The sequence below is a fragment of the Chenopodium album genome, chromosome 5 (assembly GCF_948465745.1).
Source record: "Chenopodium album chromosome 5, dcCheAlbu1.1, whole genome shotgun sequence".
NCBI lineage: Eukaryota > Viridiplantae > Streptophyta > Magnoliopsida > Caryophyllales > Amaranthaceae > Chenopodium > Chenopodium album.
Window position 1 is genome coordinate 3652519 of NC_137838.1, and position 22801 is coordinate 3675319.

The 22801-nt window shown below is 33.9% G+C and overlaps 2 protein-coding genes across 2 annotated transcripts; both read left to right on the forward strand.

The window, feature by feature from the left end:
- Positions 1 to 7943: 7943 nt before the first annotated feature.
- LOC145631561 (alpha-glucosidase-like) lies at positions 7944 to 13989 on the forward strand. Its single transcript, XM_081683671.1, has 6 exons — positions 7944 to 8363; positions 9201 to 9904; positions 10869 to 11099; positions 11182 to 11828; positions 12257 to 12680; positions 13346 to 13989. Exons 1-6 carry the CDS (start codon positions 8134 to 8136, stop codon positions 13798 to 13800), a joined length of 2691 nt encoding a protein of 896 aa, XP_081539797.1. The 5' UTR covers positions 7944 to 8133; the 3' UTR covers positions 13801 to 13989.
- A 3638-nt stretch (positions 13990 to 17627) lies between these two features.
- On the forward strand, positions 17628 to 22412 carry LOC145631332 (alpha-glucosidase-like). The gene is made up of 6 exons (XM_081683407.1): positions 17628 to 17894; positions 18478 to 19175; positions 19694 to 19924; positions 20044 to 20690; positions 20816 to 21239; positions 21931 to 22412. Exons 1-6 carry the CDS (start codon positions 17647 to 17649, stop codon positions 22410 to 22412), a joined length of 2730 nt encoding a protein of 909 aa, XP_081539533.1. The 5' UTR covers positions 17628 to 17646.
- Positions 22413 to 22801: the final 389 nt, after the last annotated feature.

Here is a 22801-nt window from a genome sequence, read left to right on the forward strand (position 1 = left end):
TTGATTTACTTCTTATTGCCTGTTGTAGTGATATGTAACTAAACATATCAATAGTTGAATTATACATATATAGATGTAACATTTTTTTTTTTTGAAAGCATATATAGATGTAACTTAATTAATTGAGACCGTTTAAAAAAAAAAGGAAAAAATTGCAATTAGGGTTGAATAAAAGAATACCACAATACAAGTAAGAAATTACGAAAATTTGACATTGATAATGCATATCTAATGTCGTATATACATATATTGACTACATCTGTATATATGACGACAAGATTATCATATTAAGTTGACACGTATATATATAAAGTATCATATCACAACAAACATTTGAGCTCAAAACTTTGTTGTTACTCGAATAATCTTTAAATTTGTCTTTACTCGGTCTTTTATACACCATCGCATGAAAAGTTATCTATGTGTCACTTAGCTTGTTCAGTTATGACGGTTTCAGATTTTATCAATCTTGTTTGTCAAAAGTTGAAGGGGAACAAGGAACGTAAAATGATCTTTTTGACTAATATTTTCACGTTACACGTGTATCTTGATAAGGACAACTATTTTCAAACCGCAGTTCTAAATTAGGGCAAATTACAACAATTTGGCAAGAATTTGGCCATAAATAAGTTTTTTGTTCCATAAAATTGTACACTTATTAGATTTTAGGTTTTTGAGTTGACTAGAAGCCAAGTTGATACAAATATATATAGTATGTATCGTAAAAAACTTCATTTTGACTTTAAATCATCACTGTCTGATCTTTACTCAGCTCGAATCTTGCTACTAATTTGTCATTAATTGGTCTTGAATATACCATCTCATGAAAATAAAGTAATCTATGTGTCACTTAGCTTATTCAGTTATGACGATTATAGTTTATCGATCAAAATTATATTGATCTTTTGTCAAAAGTTGCATGGAAGGGAGCAGGGAACTTCTACAGATCTTTTTAACTAATTTTTTTACGTTATACATCTTTTTTTAACGTTATGTATCTTGATAACAACAACTATTTTTTTTAATAAATTAAAATGCAATTCTAAATTAGGGCTAATAACAATAACCATTACCATTTTTGGCAAGAATCCATGCAATAATTTTGTTGTACTCCATACTTTTTATCTTAAATTTTTGATGAGCCGATTGGTTTCCAATTCCAAATCGTAAATCAATTAATTATGAAGCAATAATTAACACCTTGAAAAATTGAAAATATAGAAACATTTGAGTAATAACTAATAATATACGAAGTAAGTATGTAGCTCAAATGGTAAGTGAGTGGATTACCACAACAATCACCTCACATACCAATTACGGAGTAATTAATTCAATTACAATTTTTATACTCTTACTATAGTTATGTCCATATTATAAATGATATAATTGCATGAGGGATAAGTACATGTAGGGTTAAATCAATATAAACAAGCTAAGGTTGTGAAAGGAGAGCTTGTCAAAACAATGGTCCATTCTCCTACATGCTCAATACATCGAGCGCATGGAGTGCGCGTTGCCTAAGAATATATATCTTGTCTAACAAAAGTTAAGGATCAAAACTTTACCTTCACCCCTGTCTCTTTCTAGCCAATTTACTATACATACTGTGTGTATGATTGTATCTCAAATGTTATAATTTTTGTAGGTTATACATTAGGAATTAATTTTAAGCACAAAGATTTACATGTATATACGTTTTTTTTTCCTTTAATTTTCATATTTGTAAAAGAAGTACATACGACGTACATCATATGGCTTGTCACAATATGATTTGTCACAAATAGTAATATGTTAGGTGATATTCACGTACAAATTAAAATATTATTACCATAGGCACATATATATATGTTAGGAATTTTTATTTTGAGAAAATCACACCGTAATGTTTAGTTAATTTTCAATGTTTGTACTCTGTACTTAAACATCCATTCAATGAGGGCTCCGCCACCCTCCCTCCTAGATCTTAAACCCTCACTCGAGCCTCTGATGATCTCATTGATGATGCCATTAGCCATAGTCGGTTAGCCCTAGCTTAATGTACTACCATTTCCCTTATATTATGAAGTACAACATGCATACACCAAGAGAGCAAAGAGAGCAAAATAAATGTGGGAGCAACAACGTTATATTTGTACAAGAAAAGCGTGAGTAGGCAAAGAAATAGACAAAATTAGAGAAAAAGCAACCCGAAAAAGCAGTATATTTTGTTACAAAACCACTGGTTTCCCTCTCCAAACAAAGGCTATACCTTAAAACTTACTTTTTTTCATCACTATAAATATTTGTACATTTTTCACTACCTTTGTCATATCCTACCTAGTCTTCTTCTAGTCTTTCTGCTTTCATCATCCCTTAGTCCCCCACCAAACCTTCTTCTAAATATATTTTTTTTTTCTTCTCAAAAGTCAGCGCCTTTTTCTTAAAAAATAAAATTATTTTTTAGATTGTCACCCTTAAAAAAAAGTGTTTTTTTTTCTTTGTTACAAACATTTTTAATTTTGAAGTTTTCTATGGTTGTGATGGGAGAAGGGGAGATCAATGATAGTTGGTCTCTATTAGCCGTTGTAAAGGAAAGTTCTAGAAAAGCTAAACTTAGAGCAGCGCAAGTTGCGGCAGATGATAATAATCTAATGACAACGAGAACCACCACCACCGCCACCAACACCACTCCAGCGCTCGATTATATCAAGTTGGATCATAATGATTCTCAAGAGTCATTTTTTAATGATGACCAATTTGTCTTGATGAATAACTCGATAGGTTTTTTGTTACCATCAGGAGCAGCAGCAACTACTGCTCCTGCTGCTGATGAAGTCAGCGCTTTAGAGGACGAACTAAAAAAATTGTGCAGGCCTTTTTTGGTCCCTCAACCTCCTGTTGTAAGTAGTGACAAGACTGAACCCGTGGTCGGAGCTGGCGGGACGTCAAGTAATCAGCTCGTTGAGCAAACCTTGCGACAACATCTTAATCCAAGAAGATTTCATATCATTCCGAATCAGAATTCCTCTACTGTTCTTTGTGGTGGTCGTCCATGTAACTATAAAAAAAAGTAACACCATATAACTCTCCAAAAAAAAAAGTGTATAATGAATAAATGATTTAATACTTTGTTTTATTTTTTTGCAGGAAATTTGAGGATAGAAGAATGGTGAGGCTAACAATGGAGGAGTTATCAAGTAGCGATAAATGGGCATGGCGTAAGTACGGACAGAAGCCCATCAAAGGTTCTCCTTATCCTAGGTAAAAGTTACTTTTCGTCTGTTTTTAATTTTGCGAACCATTAATTAGTAATGTGACAACTAAATTTGAATAAAACTGAAATTATTTTACGGAGTAATTAATTTAATGGGGTTGTTATTATCCTGCAGGAACTATTATAGGTGTAGCAGCATCAAAGGATGTAGTGCAAGAAAACAAGTGGAGCGGAGCCCCATAGACCCGAATTTCTACATCGTTACGTACACTAACAATCATCATCATCCGTGTCCATCCATCCATCACACCACTAGGCCTCGGGTCAGGATTGCAGCGAGGTCTGAACCGACCCCACCACCCGAGTTAGAAGAGTCTCCCACCAATACCGTACTCGGACCAGGGTACGGGTCCGGGCCGGTTGGTAATGAGGTGATAGAGATTGAGCATGTAGCTGGTGATGATAGCTTTAGTAGTGGTGAAATGAATGAAGGCTCTTACAATTACAACGATCATGAGATGCTTACGATGCCAATGAATTCGATGTCGTATTCGGATCTTTTATCGGGTATGGATGACCTGAATAGTACTAATAATGATTATTACTCGTACTACAATGAGAATAATGTTGGGTATAATTGGGGATGTGACCCGAATGGGAAAATGGGGGTCCGAAAGGAGGAAAATGGGTCGGGGCATGGTGTTGGGATTAGAGAAATGTATGCTTCTGCTCCAGCAACGTTGGCTGGGGCGCATCAGCCGCCGAGTAATATGGGACAGAACTCACATAACAATATTTGGGATAATGGGATGATTAGGCCTCAAGGTTTCTTTTCTTAGCTATATGCTATAATTGGTTAATTAGTACAGTAATAGTCTCTAAAGAGAGAGTGACATGTGGGGAAGACCGGAAAAGTAACTAAAGGAAATAGTCGGTGTTTTTTTTTTAAAAAAAACAACTGAAAGTGTCTATCTTATAATCTTTTATCGAGGCTTTTTATTTTTAAGATGTATAAGATGACATGCGGCATAGAAGGTAGTTTCTAAGTTATTGGACAAAATTTAAATCTTTTTTCTTTTAAATTAATGTTCTTGTTTTATATGAGGATTCAAGTTGTTAGCCTTTAGCTTCCTTTTATATTATGTGATTTGTAAATTTTTCATATAAGTAATGTGTTGCATCCAATAGAGTTTAAAAGTAGATTTAATGAGTCAAATTTCAAGTGTCTAACCTTTATTATTTTTATTTCCCCTTTTTATATCTCTAAAATTAAAAACCATTATTATTCTGTCTTCTAATTAAGATGATTCATCATTTTCACAATAGCACCATCATGTAATCTTGTTGCAATTTAATCTATCATTATTGATATCATGCATCTAATTTGATGTACTAGTACATACACTCTAAGTTTGTAGTAATTACAACAACAAATGTATTTTTTCAAAGATCACTGTAGATTTTTGCATAAAACATAATGATTGTCTATGCATAAACAATGCAACTCTTTTCACAACTTGTAAAATGAGAAACGCAATTAAGGACCAGTCAAATTGGTATAGATTAGTCTTAAATAATTCATATATAGTTGTGAAGTACTTGTATATGTATCAATGCAGCTGTGTAAGACCCAATAAATTAAAGACCAATGCTTCCAAACTACATACTCATACTATGAATTAATATTTGCCATTTGCATTGTTGTTCTCTCAAATTCTTTAGGTTTTAGTATTATTAGACAGACAATTGAACATAAACGAACATTAATTAACAACAATATGACAAGAAAACATAATTTATTATACTAGTTGTATTATATTATCGACATTGTGCATTACTATAAATGAAAATCAGATTATACTGACACCGTATGATTGTCATAGGTTATAGTACGATTTACATTCATTATGATTTATATTTTATAAGGCAAACTAGTTAGTGACTTGGTCGTGCTGTCGTATTTTATGTCATCCACCTCCAACTGGATTAAATCTAATCTAAATTTTATTATTTAATCTTAATCATGCATTAGTCATGTAGATATCTTTTTTGTCTTTAATTGTTCAATTTGATATTGTAAAATAATTATATTAAGTATTACTGCACTTTTTAGAAGGGTTGTTCCGATTTCTCTTACTCTATATGATCTATGTATAATATATCTACTCTACAATATAAATAAGTTAATGTCGTTATTCAAAGTACGTAATATATGGAGCAATTATTGTCATTTTACATAAATGAATGTTTACCTGTAACTTTACTTGTTAGCTCGATAATAGGAACTCATTTGACTCGTTTAAAGACATAAAAGTACAAACTAAACCGGTATAAATTTCACACATCTATTTGCACAAAATACGCGCATAATCTACCATTGGGGTGGTTTTATACTAATGACCTACAGCTATGCAATGTTTCTACTCATGCTTATCAAAAGATTAAATGAGCGAATTTCCTATGTCATAAATTGAAGGCTCACGAGCAAACATTATATGAAATGATTAATTAATTACCAAGCCAATTTTACTATAATTGGAATCTAGTTACATGGTTGCGTGATACCTTGTTCAATCCATTTTCCTATCTTAATTTGGTTGCAGCAATAAATATGTTCAATTGAAATCACTATCAAATATTCCTATCTCCTCTTATTAAAAATATACTCTTAATAGCTTAAAATTAATTAGAATCATCAATAACGATCAACCCCACTTTTAGACATGATATATATTCTCATCTACAATATTTTCTGACCATGATCGACTCCATCAAAATGTAAAATCATGAGGATACAATAATTAGATCAAACTAGAAAGATAGATATATATAGTATGAATCTAGTAAAGAATGACAGTATGTAGTTCACATATTTATGGTCCTAGATAAAGGGCAAGGGCATATTATATGCACTTATGGGAAGTGGAAAGAGGCTTTTACGTAGTACTATTCTTGGAACATCATACAAATTGACCTATGCATGGAAAAGAATATCGACGATGGTGATATTGCCCCATGCACGGGGATTCCTTTTTTGTACAATGCTACTTATGGAATATGTAAGTGTATTTAGTATTTTTGTTCGAGTCACGACAAAAACTCTAGACTCGTAGTCGTACGGACTATACTGTATTCTCTCCATTTCTTATTTTTCGTACACGAGTATGTAAAGTTGTAAACTAGTTAGGTAGCTGTGTACTGTACCTGTCAGAGTGTCAGTTAATTTAGCTTATACGCTGTACTCCATACAATGGTATGGACTATTAAGTACTTAACAATTATGATATACTTTGTATTTTTTTTTTCCTTAGGATTAATAAGCCATTTTTATTATACTCCGTATATACTTTGTACGGAGTATTTTGCTGTATCTTGCTCTGAGGCGCTGTAGACATGTTGTGCTTTATAAGTGAAGCAACTGGGCTAGTAATGAAATAAAGGGCTGGGCTTTATTTCAGAATCTTTCCTATTTATCCAATGGGCTGTGGGCCTGTTCTAACTGGCAAGGAACACGCAAATTAAATTCAGTAAAATGAATCACAAACTACAATTCTACAAACTTACCTTTATACAAATTATACAAGTACAAACCTAACCTTATGATTTGTAATTGTGTAAATGTAAGATTAAAAGTTGCCACAAATTTTAAAAGAATTAGTAGAGAAAGTAAATGACTTTTGAACAAACACTTGAATTTAATACTACCATTACTACCTCTAGATCGTATTATATGCAACTTTGAAATTTTTTATATCTCACAAATAATACCTCAAAATTGCATATAATATGATCCGGAGGTAGTATTTTTGATGTCAATCGGTTTTTGAGATTGATCTACTCTCTTCAGTCATCTTAGACGATATATACCCATTTTCAATAATCTCTAAAACAATTAACAATATCTAGTGGGTAATGCAGGAAAATGCTAACCTACATGGTTACGCACGTACAATCTATCAACATAATACGAAGTTAAACAGAAAGAAGAACATACTTCTTCACGTTTCTAACTTTGGAACAAAACGTCTATATTATATGATTCAACATTTCCACGTTAAAATCCAGCTGCTGAAATGTATAGTAAGTCCAAGAGTAGCCTAAGATATTCACTATATTTCCTCTTTTTTGTCATCATGCCTTTCACACATTGTAAGCAATTTAATTAATTAGTGCCTTCCACCTTAAAAGAGATCTGATCAGACACCATATATAGCTCTCCATGACACCAATAAACACATATTCTATGGTTTCTTAAGTATATACATTCTTACGTACTGTTTTCTTGTTAATTGTCTGAGGTTCAATGTGACATTTGCTTAAATTACTGCAAATTAATTTGGTATGATCATCTCTTCTATATATTAATTTAATACTTGTATGAATTTCAATTTACAAGCTTTCGGTTTATGTTTATGGAATCCATATGGAAGTAAATTAAATAAGATCAAATATTGATCATGTAAGACATTACAAAGGATATAGGAGTACCATTTTGGCAATCCTTGTGTTAAATTGGCATTTTTTCCACTATTTTTTCTTGTTTCTTTTATGTCATTTCTTTTATTAGTTAGAAAGTGAAGTAACTCATCAATTACTTATTTAAAACACAAATTATGTTAAATGAAGCCTTATATAAACAACAAACCAATTTTCATTTCCACCATATTTGTATGAATAATTACATAATATCAAAGTGTCATGGGAAATGACTAATAAAAAATCTTCTAGGGAGGTGAGAGGATTGGTGATTTGGTGGGACCAATTAAAATACAATATGTTACGTCCACAATAAAAATACAATATGTCATCTATCATTCTTTTATGTTTATTTAATTTATTTCATCTGTTTCATATACTCCAAAGTCCTAACCACTACATTTGCAAATTGCAATGTGAAGGAACAAGTAATCAGGCAAGAAGTTATGCACAAAACTTAGAAAATGAAGAAGAAATTAACTTGGTTGGCACTGGGAATTCTACTAGTACAACTATGTTTGGTTGCGGGTTCGAAATCGAAAAGTGGTGAAAAAGACGTAATCGGGTATGGGTATACGGTGAAGTGGGCGAAGGTTGACTCCGGCACCCATCGGACGTTGACTGCCATACTTGAGCTTGTGAAGAATTCCTCAGTTTATGGACCTGATATTCAGCTCCTTTCTCTCACTGCCAGGTTCTTTGTGAACTCTTTTGTTGGTTATTTATTGTATGATTGAGCTACCTTGATTTCTTGTTCATATGGTTTACTCTATTAGTCTATTGTATTGTATAGTGCACATTCCATAATACATTTTAGAGTGGAATGTGATTATGATTGCCTTAAAATTTAATATTTCTTTATTAAAAAAAAAAATAAAGTTGACTAATAAGAAATAAAATTACATATGAAGTATAACAAAAATATACCATGTCGTTATGCATTTAAGAGCATACAATTTGTATACGTATCAACCTATGTAGCCATGTAGTTATAAGTTATGAATCTAACTAATTTAATAATGTGTGTTAGAATATTGAAAAAAAATACTGAATATGAAATCACAAACTTGAATAGTTTTAGGAACCTTATACTCCATTAGTCCATTCATATTTCTAACGGTCCATACATGTCGAATTATCAAACTAAAATTTACTCCGTATCAAGATGACTTACCATCTACATTCTACAATAGCCAAGGTCACATGCTCCATTTTCTCCATTTGCAATTTGACACAAAGTACAAGTACTTGTATAAATTCTATTTGTTCCTCAAAATACTACCTCCGTCACATATTATTTATAACAATTTGACATAAAATAGAGAGGAAAAATGTCTAATAATTGCAAATAATATGCAACGGAGGTAGTAATAATAGTAATAATAATTAAAAAAAAAAATCTCTATTTGTTGGGATTGATTTAATCAAATTATCATTTCACCAAAAAAAAAATCAAATTATGAATCCTTTATTTGACAGTTAGGTCAGTTCACTAACTCCCTCCCATTCCCAAATTTCCTTCAATTGGCAGCTTAGAAAACAACGACCGTCTACGCCTTCGAATCACCGACGCCAACCACCGCCGATGGGAAATCCCAGACGATATCCTCCACCGCAGTCAACCACCACACTCTCTCTCCTCCCTCCGCCGCGCTCTTCACTCACCCCCCACCACTCTCGGCCACAACCTCCACCTCTCCCACCCTAACTCCGACCTCACTTTCTCTCTCCTCTCCACCACCCCCTTCGGCTTCACCATCTCCCGCAAATCCACCGATGACGTCATCTTCGACACCACCCCTGACCCCACCAACCCCTCCACCTTCCTCATCTTCAAGGACCAGTACCTCCACCTCTCCTCCTCCCTCCCGGCCCACCGGGCCCATCTCTTTGGGCTCGGGGAACACTCCAAGCCCACTTTTCAACTGGCCCATAATCAAACCTTTACAATGTGGAATGCTGATATTCCTAGTAGTAACCCGGATGTTAATCTTTACGGGTCTCACCCGTTTTATATGGATGTTCGGTCTTCGCCGGTGGTGGGGTCCACTCATGGTGTTTTGCTGTTGAATAGTAATGGGATGGATGTTGAGTATGCCGGTGATCGGATTACTTTCAAGGTTATTGGGGGTATTATTGACCTTTACTTCTTTGCCGGGCCTTCGCCGGCCCAAGTGGTGGAGCAGTTTACTCAGCTTGTTGGTCGCCCTGCTCCAATGCCTTATTGGGCTTTTGGTAATATCTCACTTTCTCTCTTTCTTGTTTCTCCAATTTGGTAGTTTGATTCTGTTGTTCATATTTAATTGCTGCTTATTATATGGGTGTTCTGTTTGTTGCTGTCAAATATTCATTGTGTATGTTGCATTGTTGTAAGGATTAATAAATCTTGAGTTGTGGTGTATGTATTATATTATTTGTACATGTTTGTTTTCCATGTGATTTCGAGCTAAAGAGTGTTTACTATGGAGTACATCAATAAAACTTCTATAGGTTAATGATGGCTATGAAATTCTAGTGGTTGAAAATAGTCTTGGATGCACATTTCTGTATGATCAATTTCCACATTACTAGATTTTCATGGTTGATGAAAAGATGATCATAGGAGAATTTTACCATTACATCGGATAGGAACGGTCTTTATGCTGACAAAATGGGATTAAAGCCTAAAAGGAGTTGGGAAGTTTGGAGATTACTTGCTTACAGAGTGGCAAAATGTTGCACAAGTTACCAATTTGATAATTTTGTGGTGCTAGTCATTCCTTTGATGAATTATGGATGTAGTGGTTTATTGGTAATAATCTGGTTGGTGTGTTCTAAGTTCACTAAGTTACTTTCAGTATTGGGTAGAAGGCATTGCTGATTTCTGTCTCATGCTTAGTATGTGCAGATACACATTTTACTTCAATCTATCTTAGAAATCATTAAGTTTCATTAATAAAAGTCCGGAACTATCTACTCCTGCTCTTTAACTAATTAACTGCATATGCGTCTTGAAAATACTGCTGTTTGGCAAACGTAATACTCGTAGCTTGAGAGTAGGAAAATGAGAAGACTGGAGTGGTTTTGTTGACAGCGGAGCTGCTGTCATGGACATATTAGGCCTCCTTGCAGTCAATGTTTGTGATCTGTCTTACTTAGGCATAAGTTTATGATAGTTGTTGTGTTTCCTACACTGATAAACAGTATGTATACTATAAAGGATTTCAGCAATGCCGTTATGGCTATCATGATGTATATGAACTTCAGTCTGTGGTAGCTGGATATGCAAAGGCTAGGATCCCCTTGGAAGTAATGTGGACAGATATTGATTACATGGATGCATACAAGGATTTCACTTTTGATCCTGTTAATTTTCCTCTTAACAAGATGAAGCAATTTGTTAACGATCTTCACGAGAATGGACAAAGATATGTGCTGATTTTGGATCCTGGTAAGTTGTTGAAATTCTGGATAATCTTGTGTATTGTTCTATAGATACATTTTCTCTTAGCCATTTTTTCAATTCATCCCAGGTATCAGTACCAATGAGACGCATGAAACATACATTAGGGGAATGCAACTTGATGTCTTCCTGAAGCGTGGTGGCAAACCATATCTTGGCTCTGTCTGGCCTGGCCCTGTATACTTCCCTGATTTTCTAAAGCCTTCTGCTCTGACCTTTTGGACAAACGAAATAAAGAGATTTTTAAATCTTCTGCCTGTTGATGGTCTTTGGATTGATATGAATGAAATATCAAATTTTATTTCCTCTCCACCTGCCCCTGGATCTACACTTGATGATCCTCCTTATAAAATCAATAATTCTGGAGATAGGTTACCTATCATAAACAAGACTATCCCACCCACTGCTTTGCACTATGGTGACATATATGAATACAACGTTCATAACTTATTTGGATACCTTGAAGCTAAAGCCACTCATGCTGCCCTTGTTAATCTCACAAAGAAAAGACCATTTGTACTCTCTAGATCAACATTTATTGGTTCTGGGAAGTACACTGCACATTGGACAGGAGATAATGCTGCAACTTGGAATGATCTTGTATATTCAATCCCGTCTATGTTAAATTTTGGACTTTTTGGAGTTCCAATGGTTGGAGCTGATATTTGTGGTTTTCTTGGGAACACAACTGAAGAGCTTTGTCGGCGCTGGATACAGGTAAATCTAAGAACATGTCAATTATTATCATTGCATAGGATTTTCTCCAAAATGTTATTTTAGGCACACCAGTTAGTATATGTAGACACAGAGAAGAAATGGGTAAGATTAGCTGTTTAGTTGAGAAGTTTGTTTGTTTATTTTATGGCTCAAAGAAGGCAGCAGTTGTCAAATCCCTCCTTGGTAAGTATCCAAAAGGGCGATTTTGTTGCTTTTTTTTTTTTCTTTTCTTTTCTTTTCTTTTTTTTAAAAGAAAAAATTTAAAAATTCTGCTTACCAAAGGCTTCTTTTAATTCACCCTTTTTTGATACCAGATGTTGTCATCAAATCCTCTTTGGTAATACTTGTTGTGAGAGTAAAGTCTGCATCAATAATCTTCAATAGAAATACATTACTTAATTGAATGTGTTTGAAATTTTTGAATACAGCTGGGGGCCTTTTATCCATTCTCAAGAGATCATTCAACACTTGGTACTACCTATCAAGAGCTCTACAGATGGAAATCAGTCGCTGCATCGGCTAGGAAAGTCTTGGGACTCCGCTACACGCTTCTCCCTTACTTCTATACTTTGATGTACAAGGCACATTTGAAAGGAATCCCTATAGCACGACCTCTTTTCTTTTCTTTTCCCGAGGATATCAAAACTTATGGTATCAGCTCACAGTTCCTTCTTGGTAGGGGTGTAATGGTTTCTCCAGTCCTGGGACCTGGTGTGGTATCTGTCAATGCTTACTTTCCTCGAGGAAACTGGTTTGATCTGTTCAATTATACTCATTCAGTGACTGTTTCCACTGGAAGGTGTGTTACCCTTAGTGCACCCCCTGATCATATCAATGTTCACATTCGAGAAGGTAATAATACTTACTTCGTACCTCTTTTTTTTCCCACTGGAGTCCAACAATAGCTAAATGTAATGAACTGACTTTCTGGGATTATATTTTTGATTTAATAATGCAAGTAAACAAAGATTAAAGCTTGGATTTCGATTGATAATGGTTGAATGGTTACAAAAGATAGGATAATAGCTTAAGGCTATCAATCTTCAAAAGTGAGTTTAGCTCACAACTCTCCAAGGAGTGACTTGAGGTCACAACTCTCAACAAGTTTCATCCAATTTTTGCCTAATCTCTTTCTTTCCCCTTACCTCTCTATTTATACTAAGGGCTATTAACCCTACTAAACTAATATTACTATAATGCCCATACTACCCCTCTAGGTTAGTCTATTACACTAAAACCTGGAAATTTAGGCACAGTTCATTATGGACTCAGCTATGAGAATCTGAAAATAACATGCACCTTGAGTGTTAAAGTAGTCCAATGACTTGAATTAATTTATCTAGCCTACCCATATCAAATTGTGGATCATCTTATATATAGAGATACTTGAAGTGTAAATGTGTAGTGAAGCCCATGTGACAGGGGATATAATTTATAAAGTGACATTTCTTACTATTCTGGCTTTGCTATCCACCATAAAGGGGAATACTCAATCTATTCCCCTCTGATTACTGCAGGTAATATTCTGGCAATGCAAGGCAAAGCTATGACAACCCGAGCAGCACGCAGGACGCCATTCCATCTATTAGTGGTCATGAGTGATCATGGGACCAGCTCCGGGGAGTTGTTCTTGGATGATGGAGTTGAGTTGACTATGGGAGTGAAGGGAGGCAAATGGACCTCTGTAAAATTCATTGCTGCAACAGCAAAACAGACTAATGTTATCAGCTCAACTGTTGTCAATGGAGAATTCGCAGTGAGTCAAAAATGGATCATTAACAAGATAACCATATTAGGTTTGGGAAAAGGCACAAAGATCAAGGGCTACATAGTACACACAGGGGCTGGAGCGAGAAAATGTGACAAATCCAAACTTAGTTTAACTCCAGATGGTAAAGAGCAGTTCATTGTAGCTGAGATTTCTGATCTGAACTTGTTAATAGGACATGAATTTAAATTGTTATTGTACTGAGTAATGCCATTAAATCTCTCTATTATTGTGCTTCAAATGCTCGATCCTGTTCAGGTATTTATTTTTATTGGCATTGTACTCAGTTGTATAATGTACCTTACTGAGATGCAATAAAATCAGATAAAGCCGAGATCAGTAAGTTTTCATGTTCTATGCATTTTGTAATAAACCTTCATAATTTCAGCTTCATATGTTTGGAAGGATTGTCTAAACCACAAATTATTTTATTAATGAAATTTCCATTGCTTGTAAATTTAGTATTAACTTACCCAGCCATTGCTGAGAGCCTGAGAGACAACTTTTACTTTAACAATAAAAATAAAAGTCACAAGAATTTAGCTTATACTTTCTTCGTTTTTAAATACTCGCTCTACTTTCTTTTATAGGCTTTTTTTATTTTTTTTATTTTTTATTTTTATTTTTATTATTATTATAATATTTGATCAATTTTCTTATTTGGAAAGCTAATTAATTCTCATCAAGTGGACCTAAGAATATTAGATCCATATTTTCTCTCCTTCAATTCTCTCCACTATTTTTGGATTTTTTCAATTTTTTATTCTTTAACCAACCATACTACCTTTATATTTGATTACTTTCCCCAATTTATCCTGAAACTTTGTATATTCCAGCAACTTTTACGTCATTTTTAATCTTGTATTACTATTTATATTTCAATGTAAACAAGATTTCTGGTACTCCGTATTTTTTAGGTGTTCGAAGTCCATTTATTATTATTATTATTATTATTATTATTATTATTATTATTATTATTATTATTATTATTATTATTATTATTATTATTATTATTATTATTATTATTATTATTATTATTATTATTATTATTATTAAGTGTTAACCCTTCTTTATCAAGATTTAGTAGATTAATCTAACTTTCATATCTCGATTTAGTACCTATTCTTAATTTCATTTCAATTCATTTCAGTTCCTAATTTTTTTTCTCTCATAAATAGTTTAATTCAATGTGAATATTATCTTTAATTCTAAGTCATTTCATTCGTATGACTTAATTTTCTTTCTTACGCAATATAATGAGTCATTCATGGAAAGTTTTGTTGAGATAACAAAGAATATTTGAACCGAATAATTTTCAACCCCTTGGCTTTGTCTTGACAACGTTGTGTTGTCGGCTTTAATATTGATAAGAAATCTCAAATTTTTGTTTTTCCTTGTTATGAGGTAAATTGACACAACAATATAAAAATTATATATATAATTTCACGTAATTTGTTAATTTATAAATACTTTTAATATAATTTTTTTTTTATGTTCTTTGAACCACTTATAAAAAAATGTTAGATTTTCCATTGTTTCCATGACAACTAGTGGTTGGAGAAGTATGATGACTGTGACAAAAGTTGATAAGTACATACCCAAATATTGTAACATCGATCTAACGTTCAAGTTGAGGTTATTTCAACTATTTGAAATTAAAAAAAAAACATTAGTTTGCACTAGAAACATGTAGTTTGAGAGATTTGAGATTTAAATTCCAAGTATTATATGTTACTTCTTGTTGTTGCATATATCTTACTGTTTAGATGATCCCAATATTGATCATTCCAATCTTGCTGTTTAGAAGATCCAAAGGTGTTACTATGGTTCTAATGTTGTTCTGTGTACGATACCGCTTTTATGTTTTTCATATAATTGAAGATTATTTGTTTATATATGTGACTGAATTAAGAAACAAATAAAGGTTAGAATTGACTACATCGATAGAAAAATTGTGGTTGAAGGTTATGGTTGAGGAAATAGTGTAGTGATATCGTTCTCCAAATCAAATGCCTTAGTTTTCTAATCATTTTCAAAATATTGCCTATTACGGTTTAGCCATCATCATATTATCTCCTCTGGTACGTTTGTACAAATTTGTGTTTTCAACCGTTCATTTATAAATTAGTCCTTTTAATTAGGTAACCATTCAAGTTTTCATGTATTCAAGTAAAAACTTAAACAATAAAATGCCTACTAAGATTTTCGCATCAATGTTATTGTTAGTTTTGATGTTGGATAATTTTTTCTTTCAAATTGATTTGTCCATTTATCTAGTCGGTTAGTCTAATACTTTTTTAAAATACATGTTAAAGTAATACAAGTATATTGCTGGTAAATTAAAACGGAAGAAATATGAAGTAAAAAACTATAAAACTATTTATCATATATAACCGATCTTTTAAATTATCTCGCTATTTTTTTTTTGTACTCCATATAATTTTTTAATAATTCTTGTTTCTATTTATACTATGTTTGTGCAACCAATTTTAATATTTTCCCACAAATCTTATCAATCAAGTAAAAAAAATCATAAAGTTAATTTAATGTAATAATTTTATAGTACCATTTGTTTATAACATGTTATTCATTTAGAGTACGTACTTTCGATTGGTAAGATTTAATTTTTATGTATGATATTAGTTTATGTCTTATTTTTGAATTGAAATCATTTTAGTGAAATATATATTTTTTAAATATAATTTTTGGATTGAAACAAGCGATCAATTATTATTAATCGTGACTCGCCATATCGAAATCCTGAATCCGCCACGGTTCAAACTTCAAATCACTCAAATTAAAACTCCCCAAAACCCCGTCAAAGAGCGCTAGCCATAATACAGTAATTTTTAAAACTTCTCCCACGTGTGTAAAATAAATGTCGATATGATCAATAATTAATTATAAAGTAGGAAAATGACATTTTTGTTGGAGCCTCAAAAGATATAAGTGGGGCTGGCCGGCTGGGTTGGCAGATATAAGGACATTTCTCTAAAGCTGGGATAATAGACTAGGAACCAGATGGCCCGAATTTTATTTTGTAACCAATATTCATCCACACAAATCTAACTTCTCATTGCAAAATCTTCTCATATCATGTGTGGATCAATCAGCAGTATGTCCTTTGAAAAATATGTTTACGGAGTAAAATATAGTTTATGTCGGTCTCTTTATTAATACGCTTTAACTTAAGTATAACTATGACCATCTGTTTATTTGACGGTCTTTATGATAACAAATGATAAAACATCAAATGATAAAAATAAATGTCGATGGCTGTTTAGTTAGTAAGTCACTAACTATATGCATACAATTCACGACATCATCATAAAATGCCAATGACCAAATGCCAAGAAACGACTACTATAAAATTCTCATATAATAACAAAGATTATGTGAAAAACAATCGTTCAAATTAAGTTAGCTTCATATGCATTATTAGGTAATTTATCATAAATTTAATTCACGAGTTAGATAATCTTCTTTTAGACTTATATACTACCTATGTTCCTGAAAATTCCATTCACTTTGCAATTGCGCGGTCTCTAATGAACATCTTCGACCATGAATAACTCAGATTGTGTATAAGTGAAAATTATAAAAAAAAAAAATTGATGTTTGGATTATTTATAATAAGAGAAATCTAATAAGATCTCACATGCTAATTAATTCATTTATATCGTATAACTAATAAAATATGGTAAACGTTATTTTATTTTGACTATATGAATAGTAAGCGAGTCGAACTTTTAATAATGGGGTAGTATATTTTTCACTCTATTTTAATCAATTTTATTTGAGTAATTAAATTTATTTTAATTTACTTTTATTCAATTCAAATTCATTTATAACAAAAGACTGGACCATCTTGAGTCGGCCTAAATAATTATCAATATTGCTCACGTTGTCGCGTCCACACAAATAATTTCCATCATTCTATATCCCATGTGGGAAAATCTTTGTTCTTTTAGGCTATATACACACTTACACATTATTAACTTTAAAGGTCATGCAAGTTAGAGAGGAAACATTGTAAATACCTCTCCAAAAATGAAGAAAGTCCTTTCTTCTCCTTCTTGGTTGACAGTAGGAATACTGTTAGTCTCACTATGTTTAGTGAGGGGGATTTCGGCGTCGTCGGAATCAGAAAATGGTTGTGATGAAAACATTGGTCATGGATATAAGGTGAAGTGGGCAGACTATGATTCTAATGGCAAAGTTTTGACTGCGAAGCTCTCGCTTGTGAAGAGCTCCGCAGTCTATGGATCTGACGTTAAGTCCCTCATCCTCACTGCCAGGTTTAACTCAACTCTTGATCTCTTTAGTCTTTCAGTATTGGCTTTATATTTTTCACATGGTATTGATGTGAATGTACGTAATACCTTCCGATCTGTTCGCCCTCCAATTATATGATAATGGACATACAATTATTATTAATACATTGAGATCCATGATCAATCAATTAGTAATACAATATGATTACTAAAATATGTACAAGCTCATACAAGTATATTATGAAGTAATTTTTTTGAAACATTTATATTGCTACATATTAAGGTACTTCCTATCGTGTTTAAAATATTTGACCATGTACCAATAAGTTTGTATGATTTATGAAAACTGTTGCTTAATGTCACAAATATGTGGTTCAAAATGGCAAAACGGCAAAACAGAGGGATACAGTACCCATTAACTTGTACTCTTTTTTTTTAGGGAGTTTTGCTTATGGACTTGTAGTTAAGGAAAAAAAAAAAAAAACAAAAATGATACTCACTTAATTTTTTTTATATAGCCTTACAAAATAAAATTACAAGTCCCCTCTTTATTACTTCTACTTAACTAATGTCGCGGTTTTTACTTGTCTTGAACTTAAATTAACAGCTTGGAGTCAAACGACATACTAAGAGTCCGAGTCACCGACGCCGACAATGACCGGTGGGAACTCCCTGACGAAGTCATCACCCGACCACCACCCCCGAAACCATCCACATTCCCAAAATACCCTTTCTCATTCCTCACAAATAACCAAAACCTACAACTATCCGACCCAAACTCCGACCTCACATTCAACCTCCACAAAACCACACCCTTCGGATTTTCCATCACCCGGCGCTCCACCGGCGATGTCCTCTTCAACACCGCCCCAACCGCCGGCGATCCCACCACCTTCCTCATCTTCAAAGACCAATACATCCAACTATCCTCCTCTCTTCCGGCTCAAACTTCACACCTTTATGGGCTTGGTGAACACATCAAGCCCACTTTTCAAGTGGCCCAAAATCAAACTCTTACAATGTGGAATGCTGATATTCCTAGTAGTACCCCTGATGTTAACCTTTATGGGGCCCACCCGTTTTACATGGATGTTCGATCTTCGCCCATTAAAGGATCCAGTCATGGTGTTTTGTTGATGAATAGTAATGGGATGGATGTTGAGTATAAAGGTGATAGGATTACTTATAAGGTTATTGGGGGTATTATTGACCTTTACTTCTTTGCTGGTCCTACCCCTGTTATGGTTACTGAGCAGTATACTCGCCTTATTGGTCGTCCTGCCCCTATGCCTTATTGGGCTTTTGGTAAGTTTGATTTATAGAATTATCATACTATATATAAAGTCGTGTTCTATTCACCTTATTTTATGAGAAGTAAAATTTAGACCGGTTGAAAATTTAAATCTACAACTAAAGGACTACTGTTAGGTTTAGTTAAGTTTGTTGTATAGTTGTGTACATTTTATTTTAACCTCTTGTTTTCCGAAGAAATTAAGTTGTTTGATTAAGGAGCTTAATGATGTTGATTATGAATAAGAAAGTTGGTTGCAGAGGAAATATAAAAGGGATTTGTAATTGGTAGATATGGAAATTACATAGCTACAAGAATAATCTTTGAAATTAATCTATCATACATTCTTTTGTAAGTTCAGTATTGGATTGTTGCTAGTAGTATGCATGGTAGTTTCAGTAGTTTTTATCTAGTGTCATATTATAAGTAAAAAAAAGTCTTTATTACAAGATTTTGTTAGGAGACTAACTACTAATTCTTGGTTTGTTTCTGTACTGTAATTGACAAAAGTATGAATCTAAAACCTTTTCAGGTTTTCACAATTGTCGGTATGGTTATCATGATGTGGATGAACTCGAGTCTGTGGTTGATGGATACGCGAATGCTAGTATTCCTTTGGAAGTAATGTGGACTGATATTGATTACATGGATGCCTTTAAGGATTTCACTTTTGATCCTGTTAATTTTCCTTTGGACAAGATGCAAAAATTAGTCAGTAAACTTCATAAGAATGGCCAAAAATATGTGCCTATTGTTGATCCTGGTAAGAATTTTGCACTTTTAATTTCTTTCTGCCATGAAATTCTAAGATTAGACTTTGCTAAAATAGTAAAATTTGTGTTGGTTGAAAACTAAAGAGTTTTGTTTTTGTTCCGTCCCTAGGCATCAGCACAAATGATACATACGAGACTTTCACTAGAGGAATGGAACTCGATGTCTTCATCAAGCGTGATGGTGAACCGTACCTTGGTTCTGTTTGGCCGGGGGATGTATACTTCCCTGATTTTCTACACCCTTCTGCTTCAGCTTACTGGACTGATGAGTTCAAGAGATTCCTAGATAAACTTCCAGTTGACGGTATTTGGATTGACATGAATGAAGCCTCGAATTTCATTACTTCTGAACCCGCCTCTGGCTCTACCCTTGATGATCCGCCATATAAGATAAATGATTATGGAGTCCATAGACCTATTATAAACAAAACTATCCCAGGATCAGCTGTGCACTATGGTAACATTTCAGATTACGATGTCCATAATTTATATGGACACCTTGAAGCTATAGCCACCCATAATGCACTTGTTGAGGTCACTAAGCAAAGGCCATTTGTACTTTCTAGATCGACTTTTGTTGGCTCTGGAAAGTTCACTGCACATTGGACAGGAGATAATGCTGCAACCTGGGATGATCTTGCTTACTCAATTCCATCTATTTTGAACTTTGGACTCTTTGGAATTCCGATGGTTGGAGCTGATATATGTGGTTTTCTGGAGGATACAACAGAAGAGCTTTGTCGTCGTTGGACACAGGTACCTCTTAGGCTAACTCAACATTCCTAAAATACAACATAAATTGAGTGATGCCTTAGGACTTTAATAACACTATATGCTACAATGTTTTATATGTAATGAATCAAATTTGCTTCTTGTGACAGGTAGGGGCCTTTTATCCTTTCGCGAGGGATCATTCAAACCTTGGTACCATATATCAAGAGCTCTACAGATGGGACTCTGTTGCTGCAACTGCAAGAAAAGTGTTGGGTCTTCGCTACCGTCTTCTCCCTTACTACTATACATTGATGTATGAGGCACATATGACAGGAATTCCTATAGCACGACCTCTGTTCTTTTCGTTTCCTGCAGATGTCAAAACTTATGGTATCAGCTCACAGTTCCTCATTGGCCAAGGAGTGATGATTTCACCTGTTCTGAAACCTAAAGCAGTTTCTGTTGATGCATACTTTCCACATGGAAACTGGTTCGATCTCTTTGATTACACTCGTTCAGTGTATGCTGCTAGAGGAAGACATGTCAAACTCAGTGCACCTCCTGATCACATCAATGTTCATGTTCGAGAAGGTAATATTCTAGTCAGCCCCGTTCTTAGAAATTTATGGGCCCTAGGCATAACGTAAGAAGAGGGCCCCTTACGTAAACAAATTTTTTTACACGCAATAGCTTTAAATATAAGACAATGAAAATAACTTAAATTATTTGAATAATAAGTCTCCATACACAATACTGGAGTAATAACTTTGCATAATATTTCGGTAATTGAATAAATATGAAACGGTGTAATTGAAAAGATTAATATTTTGAAACAGATACTCATAAAATCGGAAGATTAGAAGAAGAAGAAGAAGAGGTTATATTGCATAATTATCTCCACCTAATTGACATCTAAGTAATTTAATATTAATTGCTAACTAAATGCATTTATTATCTTTTTTAAAAGTAGCTTATTTTTTAATGAGTAAAAACTACAGTTTAGACAGTTTAAATTCTACAGCTATGCAAATTGATTTTTTTTTTTGAATTTTTGGGCCCCTTTCTGGCGTGGGCCCTAGGCGGTCGCACTCGAGGCCTACCCCTCCGGGCCGGCCTGATTCTAGTATATATGTATACTTTCTATCCTTTGAAACTAAGCTGTTTTGAGTTTATCAAGGCTCTAGTCACCCCAAAATTCATAAATGACACCTGAATTACACATTTAAGTCATCTTTTTAAGTATTGAAACCCATTTTCATATATTATTGACTTGTTGTTATAGGTAACATTCTTGCAATGCAAGGGGAAGCCATGACAACTGAAGCAGCGCGCAAGACACCATTTCATCTCTTGGTGGTCTTGAGTGAACGTGAGGCCACCTCGGGAGATCTTTTCTTGGATGATGGTGTTGAAGTGACCATGGGTGCAAAGGGAGGAAAGTGGAGTTTTGTAAAATTTTCTGCTGAATTGTCGGGAGAAAGTGCAACTATCAAGTCACAGGTAATAAACAGGGAATTCGCACTAGGACAAAAATGGATCATAAATAAGGTAACAATCTTGGGATTGAGAAGTGGAATGGATGTAAGGAAGTGTTTGTTACGAAGTGGAGTCGGAGCAGTTAACGGCCATAGAACTAAGCTAACAATAACTCCGGACAACAGTGGCCAATTCGTTATTGTTGAAGTGTCAGGCCTGAGCGTGGTGCTTGGACATGACTTTGAGTTGGAGTTCAGCTTGAATCTCGGAGTAATCTCTACATGTTAAACACCAACTTTCTTCCACGTAATTCAAATAAAAGAATCCTCTTCCATGTGGTGAGTGCATTACCATTTGTATGTTGGTGAGGGATCTGTAATGCATGTAGGATACATGGACTTCTGCTCAAAATTTGTCATATATGTGCCTTACTGCTCATTTTATTGATGATGAATGGAATTTGCATAAGAGAATCATTAACTTTTGTCCTGTTGCTGGTCATTCTGGGGAGCTTATTGGTAAATCTGTTGAAAAGTGTTTGTTAGAATGGAATTTGAAGAGGGTTTTGACTGTTACGGTTGACAATGCTAGCTCAAATGATTTAGCTATAAAGTACTTGAAAAAAATCTTTAACCTTTGGGATGGGAATGTGTTGAATTGTGAGTGTTTGCATATGA

Coding starts and splice junctions, on each gene's coding strand:
- LOC145631561 (XM_081683671.1), top strand. CDS start 8,134: ATGAAGAAGAAATTAACTTGGTTGGCACTGGGAATTCTACTAGTACAA. Junction 8,364..9,200: donor CTCCTTTCTCTCACTGCCAG/GTTCTTTGTGAA, acceptor TTCAATTGGCAG/CTTAGAAAACAACGACCGTC. Junction 9,905..10,868: donor AATGCCTTATTGGGCTTTTG/GTAATATCTCAC, acceptor TATACTATAAAG/GATTTCAGCAATGCCGTTAT.
- LOC145631332 (XM_081683407.1), top strand. CDS start 17,647: ATGAAGAAAGTCCTTTCTTCTCCTTCTTGGTTGACAGTAGGAATACTG. Junction 17,895..18,477: donor TCCCTCATCCTCACTGCCAG/GTTTAACTCAAC, acceptor TTAAATTAACAG/CTTGGAGTCAAACGACATAC. Junction 19,925..20,043: donor TGTGCCTATTGTTGATCCTG/GTAAGAATTTTG, acceptor TTCCGTCCCTAG/GCATCAGCACAAATGATACA.